The sequence below is a fragment of the Periplaneta americana genome, chromosome 5, assembly GCF_040183065.1.
Source record: "Periplaneta americana isolate PAMFEO1 chromosome 5, P.americana_PAMFEO1_priV1, whole genome shotgun sequence".
Taxonomy (NCBI): domain Eukaryota; kingdom Metazoa; phylum Arthropoda; class Insecta; order Blattodea; family Blattidae; genus Periplaneta; species Periplaneta americana.
This window is the reverse complement of record NC_091121.1, coordinates 184,501,881-184,517,171: the sequence shown is the minus strand read 5'-3', so window position 1 is coordinate 184,517,171 and position 15,291 is coordinate 184,501,881. Positions and strand designations below refer to the sequence as shown.

The window sequence follows — 15,291 nt, the reverse complement described above, 5'->3', positions numbered from 1 at the left end:
CCAAAGTGGGTGTCGTGTAAAGAGCTGAGGGTGTCGTGAAATAAAACAAAAACTCTTTATTAACATAAATTCAGGATGCATTTAGAAACATAAACAGGGTTTAACATAAAAATAAAACATTAGTAATTAGTTAAATATGAAGAGTCGACTGCAAGAATGATGGATGTCACTTTCTTGTCGAAAATGAACCAAGACTGTCAAAGCATAGCTTAAGATATATAGAATGTACATAGAGAGTTATATGGCATTAACACTGATAGTCATTGTCCAGTAATGATCGGAAAATCACAGTTAAGCTTTGAGCGCTAAGCATTTCAAACTTTCAATTGCTTCTCCTGCAAAATGTATTCCAAATGACATCCATCATTCTTGCAGTGGACTCTTCATATCTAAAGTAATAAATAATTACAGTAATGCGAGAGAAAATAGGTTCTCAAATTTACACGAGTACTGGCTATGACGTAATATATTGCATGGTTGCTAAGTAACCGTTTATAACACAATGTTATTTTGTTTTTGTTTTTAAGCTTTTTCTTACAGGTACATTGTATAAATTTTTTTTGTGAAGGCGGTGTTGACATCATGGAATACTAGTTGCTAGGTATAGGTTTCGCAAGCAGGGAATACCGACGGAAAGAATGCGAATCAAACAATGCGATAAGGAAGGGCGGGCGAGAGGAAAGGTCACGAGACAGCTTGAATGATATTCAAGAGTACAGTCGAAAGGGAAATGACATCGATAGAATCAGTCTTGCGTTGTGAATATTAATATTAATACATGGGAAGTGAAAGGACTTCTTTTTGGCGCTAGGGGAACTTCATTTAAGTAAACCAAAACCATTCTCCTCTCTCTTAAGTTGTCTAATGAGGACATTAACAAAATTTGTCTAATGAGGACATTAACAAAATTTGTCTAATGGTATTGAGAGATTCATTATCCATTTTACACAATCACTTGAATAATAATATGTATTTTTTTTAACTTCATTTCATTACTCTTCAATGTATTTTCATCTCATGTTTCTCCGAAATCAAATTGTACTTAGTTTTAAATTTATCACTGTTCCGTATTCTCTCCGCAACCATATTGTATTTTTCATTTAACCTCTGCTTTGTATTCTGGATCCTAGTGGTCAGCCGTAGATTTCGGCCAGATGTCCAAAATTGTGGAATTTGTTATTGGAATATGGTCATTTAATAAAGGTATTTTCTGGGGGCATATTTCTTACAGTGTTACGTCCTTATCGGCAATGTTTCGGACCGAGTTGTATAGGGCTTGAACTGTAGGTTCACTGCAAATTATAATAGAGCATAACTTAAAACAATCTTCCGCTTTTTGTCTCTCGTACACAAACACATGCATACATCAATAAAACTACGTAACAGTGCTAACAGAAACTTTTTTATATGTATGAAGTTGACCTTCCGAAGATATCATATGAAATGTAAAGTCTAATTATTTTATTTAATCTCATCTTTAAGTTTACACATTATGCCGGGATCATTTTTCTTTTTTCTGCATTGTTCTGCAGTATGTTATTCATATTTCTCCAAGTGGCGGCCTGAACATATGCAGACTTCTAACACATGAGTACAGGCTGTTACAAAAGAAACATTGCAGTGCTTCCATTCCTCAAATGAAGTATAGAAATTCTCATACATTCAGAAATTTTAAATAAATATTATAGTCCAGACACATGATCTGAAGACATTGTTATGTTTTATTTAACGACGCTCGCAACTGCAGAGGTTATATCAGCGTCGCCGGATGTGCCGGAATTTTGTCCCGCAGGAGTTCTTTTACATGCCAGTAAATTTACTGACATCAGCCTGTAGCATTTAAGCACACTTAAATGCCATCGACCTGGCCCGGGATCGAACCCGCAACCTTGGGCATAGAAGACCATCTGAAGACATTAATTCATCAATTTAAGCACAGAAACTTAATCATAAACAAAAGCAAAAAATGTATTTTGAATTCAATAGAATAGAAAAAAAAGAGGTCAGACAAGTTTGGGGGGGGGCAGTGCACCCTCATGCCACCCCATACCTCCCCCATAACTCCGTATAATGCAGAATATCCCCTTTTCCCTTTTGAGGTAAGTTGCACCATGCGTTGTATTTTCGTTGGCTTAATTCGGTCTTTATTTTTCTGGTGCACATCACAATCCACCAATCTCGTGCCTGGAATTGAACAAAGCACTACAGGATTTACAGCTAGAAACGCTTTCGATTGATTTTCATTATTAAAAGTTTGTGGTATGCATATCTGTATTTCACATATCGTTATTTTGTAAACAATACTTCCATACATTAATTATTTATTTCCGTTTATGTCTATATTTTTAAGATCACTCCATTGAAATTCGCTTGATGTATGTTTATACTTGCCATCGCTTGTCTTTGACGAAAATAGGCAGCACTGCAGAGCAGAGGTGCTATGCGGGTTGCACTTCACCTCGTTTCTGGGCTATAAAATGCAGACGTGTCTACATTCCAAACACGGCCATTCAGAATAAAAATAGGTAAAGGGTAATAGAACACCAGATACTGTGTATGAGGGAATTGTGTTAGAAGCTTGTCTGATGCCCGGTTTTGTCTGAAGTCCCGGTAAAAATAAACTGCAAGCAACACTGACGAAGTTTTCGGTTTCCTTCACGAAAGGAAAACTCGACCAGCAAGCTGCAATGACTTTTTATAGAGTAAAATATACTACCTCAACAATATTACAGACTGAAAACAAAGTATTTTAATGAAATTGTAATGGAACGCACAAGGAACACTTCTCCTCAATAAGATTTTTAAGTCTTAGATACAAAAAGGTATGACGCCATCATTTTTCAGGACAACCACCCAAAACTACATTGTGATACCTAATTTAAAGTTTTGCTACTAAATTTTAGATGGATTTTTAATTTCATTTAAACAGTATGTTATTGTGAAAAATGATTAAAATTGACAAAGAATACAAAAAATTACTGTTGCCGATCGACCAAAATATTTAATCGATTAACGATTTGAATTTAATCGATTAATGGATATATTAATCGACCTCTGATCGATTTGAAAAAAAGTTTTAATATACTGTAATACACAATTATTATTAATTTGTGTTTGGTGATAAGCATAAGTATTAAATGTAGTATACTGTATATGTATAGACCTATACTGTATCGTTGTATTACAAAACAATACAATTATTTACTAATATTTTTTATTATGTAGGCTTATAATTTATTGTGCCAATCCTCTTGGGATTTTAGAGACAAACACAAATAAAAAAAATATGAAGACTCACCTAGTTAATACTATTTCCTATGGGTTTCTATTTTATCACATTTCTTAATTTGTTCCATGCCATTGCTACGTAACGTGTAATAAATCAATAATGAAATAAGTTTGTTTCTCTTCTATCTCGTTGTAACTAGTGATTAAAGTTCAAAATCTTCGAGCCTATCAATATCGAAATAACTAAAACATTGTAAAAGTTTAAAATATTGTATTTTCTTGCTGATAACGTTATTATTATTATTATTATTATTATTATTATTATCGTCATCATCATCATCATTATTATCATAATTATTATAAGCAGTAACATGAACTGCTGCCAGGAAGTCAAAAGGAGGATAGCAATGGTAAAGGAAGCTTTTAATAGAAAAAGGAGCATCTTCTGCGGACCTCTGGGAAAAGAACTAAAGAAGAGACTAGTGAAGTGCTTTGTCTGGAGTGTGGCATTGTATAGGACAGAAACATGAACATTAAGACGAAGTCAAGAGAAATGACTAGAAGCATTTGAAAAGAGAATATGGAGAAGAATGGAGCGTGTGAAATGGACAGACAGAACAAGAAATGAAGCTGTGTTGGAAAGAAAGAATGATGCTGAAACTTATCAGTAAGAGAACAATGAATTGGCTGGGTCACTGGCTGAGAAGAAACTGCCTACTGAAGGATGTACTGAAAGGAATGGTGAACGGGAGAAGAGTTCGGGGCAGAAGAAGATATCAGATGATAGACGACATTAAGATATATGGATCGTATGGGAAAACGAAGAAGGCAGAAAATAAGAAAGATTGGAGAAATCTGGGTTTGCAGTGAAAGATCTGCGCATAGGCAGAACACCGTACCATGTGTGTGTATGTACGTATGTATTGCAGGTGATAAATTACAATGAATCATCGTATTGTGACTGCTAACAGTTGCTTAGAAATAATGACGTCATAGTACACTCATATTCTGTACGTGGCAAAGTGGTACACAGCACACCTGCTGATTCACGTAGTGTGACGACATTTTGTACGGGAAGTTGTGTGGGAGTGCAGTAAGTAGGTATCGAACCCGTGTTCCACACTTGCATGTCGTGTGGGCGTGTTCCTCAAGTCCTGGGGTCGGGTTCTGGGAAGTGGCTGGCTGAAAGTATCTGTCACAGCGGTAATGCATTTGTTTCTGTTGTTGGCCCCAATTTTGCAAGTTTACACTCAATCAAAAGCACGAAGGCACTCTTTCCGTCGTGTTTCATTAACACGCATTTAGTTATATTCTTTCAGTCTACATCTCTTTTTCGTTAAAGAAAATGTATCCCAACTTTGTGACCACGTATAAGCTTCTGACTTTTACGAGAGCTCGACCCGGGACGAATCCTTGTACTTAGGCATACAATGACCTATATTTCGGTCCGTACACGCCGTGATTTCAAACAATTGATGTACGACAGTGTCTCTCAACCACCGCCCGGTACAGGTCCTGGCATCAATTATACCGGACAGCTAGATACCCTCCTGAAATTGGTCATTTTACTCTTCTAAACAGTTTTTAATGCCTGTTATTCGGTTGAGAAGCTTTTATCATCCAGTCTGCTGTCAAAAAATCTGAAAGTTAGAATTTATAAAACAGTTATATTACCGGTTGTTCTGTATGGTTGTGTAACTTGGACTCTCACTTTGAGAGGGTGTTTGAGAATAAGGTTCTTAGGAAAATATTTGGGGCTAAGCGGGATGAAGTTACAGGAGAATGGAGAAAGTTACACAACACAGAACTGCACGCATTGTATTCTTCACCTAACACCAGAAACTAAACATACTAGAACAATACGAAATATACAGACAAACAAAACACATCCAAATGAAATTCTCAACACACAACTCAATTTCAGAACACACACACTCTTTGACTCCACATTACACTACACAAACAGACCCTCACAGGAAACAAAACAAAAGGCGATTAATATTTGTGGAGAAAAATTCGCTCCGGCGTCGGGGATCGAACCCGGGTCCTTGGTTCTACGTACCAAGCGCTCTGACCACAGAGCTACGCCGAATTCAATCCACAGCACCGGATCGAACCTTCCTCCTTCGATGCTTCCCTTTGTGGCCTGACTCCAAGTTAGGCATATATGTTGACTTTACATTAATTTTAATATTTCAATATGCCTAGTGAATTATTTAATAAGTATATAATAAATTTTCAATCTTAAGACATATCAACTCGCAAATGTTTATTTGCTATTTAATAAGATATATGAACGTTTTCGCCGTTTAGGGCATCTTCAGATATAACAAAAACATATAATCTGAACCTATAATAATAATAATAAATTATGCAAATAACAATCATAAAGAACAATGTATGTATGCAATGCATGATATTTTATGTCAGAGATCACTGTTTCAATTACCTAACTTGATGACATCTTATTGATTATAAATGACTGTTACGTGCAATCAGATTTGTTGAGATATTATTTGAATGAATGCTCGTTGGTTATGGATGTCGTAGAACATACGATGATTTTCGTAGTAGATAAATCGTAAGTTAAGTATGAATTTCAATCATTCAAGAAATCTTTCGATTATGAAATGTTGTTTGACGTTGGTGATTTCTCTGATTTGATGACATCCTATTGATTACAGCTGTTGCACGTCATCAGATTTATTTGTATGTGTTGATGTTGGTGTGTTGGTTGTTTTAAGAGTTCTCTTAAAACAAACATAAAATGACATTTAGTTCATTAGCGAACGTTTTTCAATGAAATACATACATAGCACACGAACATCATCTACGCAAATTATCGTATACCCTACGACAATCCTCAACTAATGACTATTCTTAAAATCTATTTTATCAATCAACATTATACATTTTAACATTATTGACAAATTTTAATCATAATTGTATATTTTAATTGTAACATGAGCTATAATGAAACTAACATCTGTCCATTCTTATTATTATTATCTTTAATTTCTCTAAATAGATTTACAAAACCTCTAATGGCAATTACATTAATATTCTCATTATAGAAATAGAAATATATATATTCTCCCTGTAACATAGTCCTAGTAAGCTTATATTAAATTAATTTTCATCATTTTACTAGCTATCTCAAATATTAAATTAATTATAATTCATTGAATTAAATTAGCTCATAAATTAAGTTACTACTTTACCTTATAGATTTATCTAAATTTAAATAAATATGTAGTGAAGATTATTGCTGGAGAACCTTTTAAGTGTAGTGAAAATATTTGTAATTTAAATTTATGTATTGTATTGATTAAGGCTGGTTGAGTGGAAGAGAAGGCCTTATGGCCTTAACTCTGCCAGCGAAAATAAAACATTATTATTATTATTATTATTATTATTATTATTATTATTATTATTATTATATGTATAAAATATCCGTCCAATTTCAAATCTAAAGATTATATTAATAATTATCCTGTATTATTTCACATTTTACATAAAGCTCATGAATCTCATGCATTGCATACATACATTGTTCTTTATTCTTTGTTATTTGCATAATTTATTATTATTATTATTATTATTATTATAGGTTCAGATTATATGTTTTTGTTATATCTGAAGATGCCCTAAACGGCGAAAACGTTCATATATCTTATTAAATAGCAAATAAACATTTGTAAGTTGATATGTCTTAAGATTGAAAATTTACTTATTGAATATATGTTGACGTATATGTCCAATATCAACTGCCATTATACTAGGAGCGCACTCAGCTGAGTGAGTAATCAAATAATATGTACAAATCACAAAAATGGCCAAATACACTGAGACAGTTTCGCTATCACACTCTTCAATTAAGGCATTTGAAGAAGTGCTATAATTAAATTCGATATTCGACATGTAGTGACAAGATTTTTATCCCCTGAAGAAGATGGCAGAGCTAGCCGTCGAAAGCTTGGAAGCTAATCTCCAACTCACCTGGCTGAGAACCCGAGAAGAGTTATTCTACATCAAACGCCGGGAAAGCCTCAAGTCATACAAAGATTTTTATCGTTCGGCTAACAGTATGCCTAATAAGATATTTAATATTTTATGTAACTATAATTAAAAAATCTGGAACGCTTTGGATACGGTACCAAGGTCAGATACCACAGGCGTCAAAAAAAAAAAGTTTTCGAAGAGAGAAGTAACAAAAGTTTGGTCATTCATACACAATTTAATCACATTTAAAACATTTAAAAAAAATTAACAATTACTTAAATTCTGTCTTCCGGTATGAAATGACAAGGTGCGAAACTTTTGGTTAACAGTACCTATGCTAAATATGACACGTTTAATATCTTAAATTGCTATAGTTCAAAATTCCGAAATGCTTCAGATACCAACTCAGAGCAGATGAAAACAATGTAATTTCGAGTACAAAATGATAATTTATTATTGTGCTACATTGTTTGTTCAAAGACAATGGAGAGAATAACTTGTGCATGGACTTACGTTATTTCTTGCACAAACGTCAGCCCCGAGGTCGATCATCCTGTCCAGGAGGGCTGCTCGGTTGTCCTTGACGGCGTACATGAGAGGCGTCATCCCCGTCACCTACGGCACACAAATAGTAAACCTTCAGTTAATTTCCATTCCTTGTCACCATTACACCATAAAACTTGACTATATCTTTCAGTTGTTACTCTTAACAACATGCTAATCCCTTATTCATCTGTCGTAAAAAAATCTTGGCTTCTTTTTTGATAATAATCTAAGTTGGAATTTGCAAGTTAAAGAAACGATAAAAAAAATCTGTTCCTTCATTCACTGTTTGAGTCGCTTGAGAAACTTCTTGCCCCAGCAACTAAAACTTACCCTAGTGCAAATCCTAGTAACGCCGCACTTCGATTATTGTGACGTTTTGTTAAGTGACCTAAGTTCTGAATTGTCAGTCAAGTTACAGCGAGCTCAGAATATGTGCATCAGATACGTGTGCAACATCCGACGGTATGATCACATATCACCGTCCTTCGCAAGTCTCTCGTGGCTCCGACTTAAAGAACGTAGAACTTTACACTCTTTGTCTTTACTCTTTCGAATTCTGCACACTTCAACACCAAATTACCTTTCGTCTCGTTTCTCTTATCTATACTCTAACCACGACGTAAATACCAGATCACTTATCTGTGGCACGCTAAGTATACCTCTTCATAGAACATCTTGTTATTCATCATCTTTTACAATATCCACCTCGCGTCAATGGAATTCCTTGTCACAAAGTATTAGGGGCTGCAAGACAATAAACACCTTTAAGAACAGCTTAAAAGATAACCTTATTAGCATTTCACTCCAATCATACTGATTTAAACTATCACTGACTACATTGTTACTTTTTTCTTTAGACATCATCCTGATTGTGCTGTATTTTAATTGTCTCGTAATAATCTCTTCCTATTATCTAATATTATTTGAAATATATTAACATTCTATGTATTTTAGTTTAATTCTGCTACACAGTTTATTTCAGTGTTTAATTAATAGTTCATAGTATTTTGTTGTTTAATTTGTAAATAACTTTTGTATACATGTAACTCTCATCTCAATCAAATTGTTGGATTCTTTGTAAGTTCATGCATATGTATATACACTTTTTGCTGGTTGAGTGGAAGAGAAGGCCTTACGGCCTTAACTCTGCCAGCTAAAATAAATCATTATTATTATTATTATTATTATTATTATTATTATTATTATTATTATTATTATTATATCCTGTGAGGGAATTAACACAAAATTACAATCAAGGCTGTACTAAGAAACAAAATTCTTCAACAAGTTAATAATGTATCTTTCAGTCCGTGTTGTCTGATGTAAGTTCAAGGTTGAAAATACTGTATAAATAATTCGTGTTTTAGCTCTATTATGTTGAAGTGTGTTTGAGTCCTCAGTGAGCGAGATATATCGATTAATATCTAGATAATGAGATTTCTCCGAAAACGGCTATATTATTTTATTATACAATAATGCACACACACGCACACACCAGTGCACCAGTGTGGACTAAAGCAATGGAAAGAGAATGTTACAAAGCTAAAATTACCAGAGTTCAAAGACTTATCAACATTAAAATAGCGAAAGCATACCGCACAGTATCAAACGAGGCACTCTGCGTAATCACTGGATTAACACCTGTTACTATCAAGATAAATGAAATTGTGAAGCTGTACAAATATTTAAAAGGGGACGGAAATGCAGAACAAATACTGGACAATAATATGGAAGCGAAATACTGGCCTCATCCAACGAACTCGATAAGACTCAACCGAGAAAGCCAGGAAGAAACACACAAAATACATGTATATACTGACGTCAGCAAAAGCGATCAAGGAGTAGGATCAGGTATAGCCATATATGCGGATAACGAAATAAAACACAAGCTTAAATACAGACTGAATGAAAGATGTTCCAACAACCAGGCAGAGCAGCTGGCAATCCTGAAAGCCTTAGAATACATCGAATCACTGGAAATAGAAGGCCGAACAATTGCATTATACACGGATAGCCGGATAACACTCGAAGCACTTAAAAATAGAAAAAAATCACACATCTCATAGAAGAAATAAGGAACAAGGTGGTGACAATGGAGGAACAAGACTGGAGGATACAACTCTACTGGGTTAAAGCACACGTAGGGAACCAGGGTAACGAGCTGGCAGACCAACTTGCAAGTAAGGACCTCCACGAGTGCTACAAGAGGATACCCAGAAGTGCTGTACTAAGTGAAGCCAAATGGCAAAGTGACTGGAATGTAACTGAGAAAGGTGCAGTCACAAAATCATTCTTCCCAAATATTGCAGACAGACTCAAACTGAAATTCTGTGTAACCCCTAACCTAACAGCAATGTTAACAGGACACGGCAAAACCAGATTTAAAATTGAGGCGCCCGAGATCAAAATGGGCTATGTTATCCAAAGTGAATTTTAAGAAAAGTGCAAAAAATGTCCTATATCTGATTTATGTACTGATTTTTTCTATGCATTTTACACATCTAAAATAAATCATTTTGAAACTAAACCTTTCACTGTGTAAAGTTTTCAACCCAAACTTGCCAATGATGTCAATAACTCATTTTCTAAACAAAAGTCACATAGCCCATTTTGATCTCGGGCGCCTCAATTATAAACAATCCAACATGCCCATGTCAAATTAGCCACCAAAAGATAGACCACTTATTGTTCGATTGCAAACTCTTAGATCAGGAAAGAGATGCTTTAATCGCGGCTGTATTAAGAACTGAAAACTGGCCACCTAACAAAGACGACCTCATAAAAAATATACTAGGAAACTTATACAATTTGTAAATAATATACGTTTTGAGAAAATTAGCCAGTTGTAGAAAAAAAAAAAAGAATTGTAAATAATGTTAAATGTAAATGGTAGAAATTGTAAATAATTGTAAAACTAGAGTATCATAAAAAAACAATAATTTTAGAATCTGCAATAACATCACAGTCTAACAGTAGATGGTAAACTATAAACGGTAGATAGATATAATTAATTGTGACCTTAGAACATTTTATAGAGAAAAAATAAGAGAAAATTGTGGAAAAGAAAATAATTCAAATCAGATTGTAAATTTTAAATTGCAGAAAATCAATATAAATGCAGCATATATGTCGAGAGAAATAAGTGATTGGCAAAAACAAAATCAACTGATCTTCAAATTAGATTGTAAACTTTGAATTGTTATAGATGATTGTAAATAACTGTAATATTATAAGAGAGCTCAGTGCATGTAGTGTTACTCAGTGTAATGGAACATGCCGTTTTTAATAAATAAAAAAAAAACACACACACACAATCACAATCACAATCACAATCACAATCACAATCACAATCTCACACACACACACACACACACACACACACACAATATTCTGCCCAAGGTCAAGTTTTTCACTACAAATTCAGCATTCTCTAATATTTCCCAGTTTTTGCCTTTCTCTTACAAGCAAACATTCTGATGGGGGCAGAAAAAAAAGTTAATTTTTTTTCTTTCACGACCAGTTCCGAAGATGACCGAAAAATAGGCCGAAATATGTTAACAAGGTACGTTAATAATATTTAACACAAGAAAGTTATTATCATACAAATTTCAAAAAAGCACTTACACAGATTCTAGACACTCGACCGCAATTACGAGGGCCGTAAAAAATAAGTTCGCCAGATGCCGTTAACAGAAAGAAAACAAAATTTCAATGGAAAAATTTATTGGGACAGACAGCAATTGTTGCGCTATTTTCCAACATATTCTCCACCGGAATTGATACATCTGTCATATTATGAAATCGACAAAGAACTGCAGACGGCTGTCAAACGCTGGTTCCATCCCAGGCGGCTGACTTCTACGACACAGGGATACAAAAATTGATCCTATGGTATGACAAATGTCTCAATTCCAGTGGGGGATATGTTGACAAACAGTGCAATAATAATTGTTGTATCTGCTGCAATAAATCTTTCGAAGCAATTGTGCATTATTTCTGTAAACGGCCGCAAGAAAAATCACTTTCTGGACGACCTCGTAATTGCGGTCGAGTGGCCAAAATTTGTGTAAGCACTTCTTGTGATATTATTAACATGGTCGAAGAAAACAATTTAACTTTTTTATCTGCCCCCGTCAGAATGTTTGCTTGTTAGTCTCCATACATCTTAATGTTGTTTAACATCCGATAATTTTTTCTGACCCAAAATTTTCTCCAGTTAACCATTCCTTCTAGTGCATCGTTTAGTAGGCAGTTTCTTCTCTTCCTGATCAGTTTCATCATTAGTCTTTCTTCACCTACTCTTTCTTGCACAGCTTTTATTTAATATTCTGTCTTACTCCCACTCTGTATATCATCAGAATTTGGTCGATTAACTTGTTCCACGTTCACTCTCTCAGAGATTTTGTAATTTCCACACCTTTATCAAACTTTCTCTTCCTACTAACATCAATCTTCTTCTTTAACATCATCACAATCAACAAATCAAAATTTTTAGCCTCTCGTTCTATTTCGTTCCTTCTCTCTAGAGCGAATCTTCAACCTAAATTATCTATACATTTACAAATTGCACAACTCTCTGGCTATGTGGTGAGCATGGCGCAAGATTACCAGTTAGGACACCATAGAAGAATCATATGACGAAATACACATACTCAGTTTCTACCGGAAAGTCGTCAAGTCTTAGCTTCCATTGTATTGTATTGTATTTATTAACATTCCATGGTATTCATACATTGCTTCACAGCTAGAATATGGAAAAAGTAAAAAAACTTAACACTATTATAAAGTCTTAATTTATAGTCACAGTCTAGATGAAATATATACAGAAGAGATTTACAATATAGTCTATTAGTACAACACAAAGTTTTAGTATCAATTTCATGAAGTGTTATTGAATGTCATGAATTCACCTACAGAATAGAAGGCGTGAGAAATTAGGTACTTCTTTAATTTGGCCCTAAATAATCTTATGTTTTGAGTTTCATTTTTTATATCGATAGGGAGGCTATTAAAAATATTACTGCCATATAACGCACTCCTTTTTGATAGCATGATAGGCTTGCCGATGGAGTACGAAAGTCATTTTTTGCTGTGTATTTGTACTATGAACTGTTGAATTAGTTACAAAGTTTTCACGATTACATAAGAGGAAGATTATTAATGAAAAGACATACTGACAAACCATGGGCATTATTTGTAGTTTTTTTTAAATAGTCCTACACGATTCCCTAGATTTGGCACCTATTATTCTAATTACTCTCTTTTGTAATAGGAATATACTGTTACTATCTGTGGAATTTCCCCAGAATATTATTCTAAAACTCATTACCGAGTGGAAGTATGCAAATTATATTGTTTTAAGGTATTGATATTTACTATCTTTTGCATAGATCTAATAGCAAAACAAGCTGAATTTAGTTTGGGGGAAATTTCTTTAATATGATATTTCCAATTTAACACATTATCGATTTTCAAGGCAAGAAATTTGGTTGTTGTTGTTTCTAATAGGGATCTATTGTTAATTATTGTGCTAGAAATTTGCGACGTTTAATTTGGACAGGATTTAAATTGAATTATGTTAGTTTTATTACAATTTAATACTAATTTATTGACTGAGAACCAGTCACATATTTTGAAGAGAATTTCCTCTGTTGAAGATTGGAATGTGTCGGAGTTGTGTCATCTGCAAATAATATGGGATGACCTACATCTTTTATTAGGGGGGGAAAGATCATTCAAGTTTCAGAGTCTGTTATTCAATGCCGAGAATCGAATCTAAGCCTCCTAGATTTGCATATTTCAATGCCACTACTTGAGCACAGCAGAGGACGTCATTGCTTCCTTCTTTTTTTGGAAAAGAACTTTAAAAAATGCGATGCTAATGCAAAAAAAAAACATTATTTACCGTTGCCGTATATTCTATCAAGCCTTTGGAAGTTAGAACTTTAGTAAAGACAGTACAGTATAGGAAGCTGAATATGAAAATATTCCACGAGGGAAGAGGAGGGGATATATACGTAGAAATCGATGGATGTAGCCGGTACAGACTGGGTTTAGAGAAGAGACGCTCGTAAATATCACCAAAATGAAATAAATGCTCTATAAATATAACCCTCGACAAAACAGCGTCCTCTGAGGTTTCATTCTTTTCAAAAACAACGAAGATCATGCGATGCCCTCGATATGTGAACAGGAATAACCCCACAACTCATTGTTCATACAGCCAGTATCGTATCAATGCATTTGAAGTGAGATTACATGTGTGCGATAAGATTTATTCCGTACACTGCAACGTCTCGTGGATTGTTGCAGGAAATACTGAATTGTACGAAATTATATCGTTTTCCGAGGACTTTAGCAAACATGGCGAGGTGGAAAGCTATTTTTCTGAGATTAGTTTTTAAAAAACACGTAAATACGAGTTTTATAACATGTTCACGTTATTATTTAATATGAATTGATTTAAAATTATTCATGTACTTTTAATTTATAACATTAACAAGAATACTACACGAAAATAGTGAAACTGCAGTTTATATGGTATTCCACAGCCTTCCTTATTATCCATGGATGCTGTCATTGTTACAATCGATATGTACGGCCAGATACGTTTCATATTGTATTAACAAAAAATGTAACAATTTTATTACAAATATAAATATAAAATTGTATTATAAATACAGATACAGAACTGAAAATTAACCAGCTGAATGATATCATGATAACAGAGCAATAATGGAGTTTATATGCAAAGCCTTCTGTATATCTCTATTCCTATTGTCTCCTAAGCGAAGTCCTTGTAACACGATAATATTTCAAATCGATAGCGACTTCGACTCGACATTTCTTTGCCTTCCCATTGTACATAGCGTTAAAACAAATGAGGTGTGTTTGCGTTCCCAGGTTGTTTAGTATATAATGGGAGCATTATTACCCGAACGACTAGAAGTGTCTGCGTTCTAGTCTTGTGAAAACAAATAAAATTGATACAGGTCATTCATTATCTCGTGAAACCAAATGCATTCGTATGCCGCAGCTCATAGTAAGAACCTTATGGTGGGGGTAGCTTGCAAGTGGAAGCGTAGCGAGGGAGGGAAGCTTCTCAGTCCACTTCCCCCTTCTCCCCACGCGCAGGTAGGTTTCACGAGATACCGAATGGCCTGTAGTAGACGAATATGACGGACAGGCAGAAGAAACACAGATCGTCCGAAAAAATATAGCTTTAACCCCAGATCACATATAGATTGCTCGTTCCTATTTTAAAATCGGTTGCACTTTTAAGAAAACAACCGCCAGGATCGCCACCCGTCGCCGTAAACAAACACGAGATGGCAGTACAGTCGCTAATTCAATTCAAAAGGAGAGTTATTCTTCTCCATAAACTACAAGTACTCACCATATACGACGGACTTATACATATAATTCACAGTTTTTTCTCAGATCGAACCTTTCAAGTTAAAATGGAAAATGAACTTTCAGCAGTTCAAAATATTCACTCAGGAGTTCCACAAGGTT

The 15,291-nt window shown here is 34.5% G+C and overlaps 1 protein-coding gene across 1 annotated transcript in view; it reads right to left on the bottom strand.

Annotated features, from left to right (window-relative positions):
• Positions 1 to 15,291, bottom strand: part of nompC (no mechanoreceptor potential C) — a 358,845-nt gene that overhangs the window by 284,527 nt on the left and 59,027 nt on the right. The window contains exon 2 of the mRNA XM_069826862.1: positions 7,744 to 7,845. Coding sequence (XP_069682963.1) covers positions 7,744 to 7,845 — 102 coding nt within the window. The remainder of the gene's footprint in view (positions 1 to 7,743; positions 7,846 to 15,291) is intronic.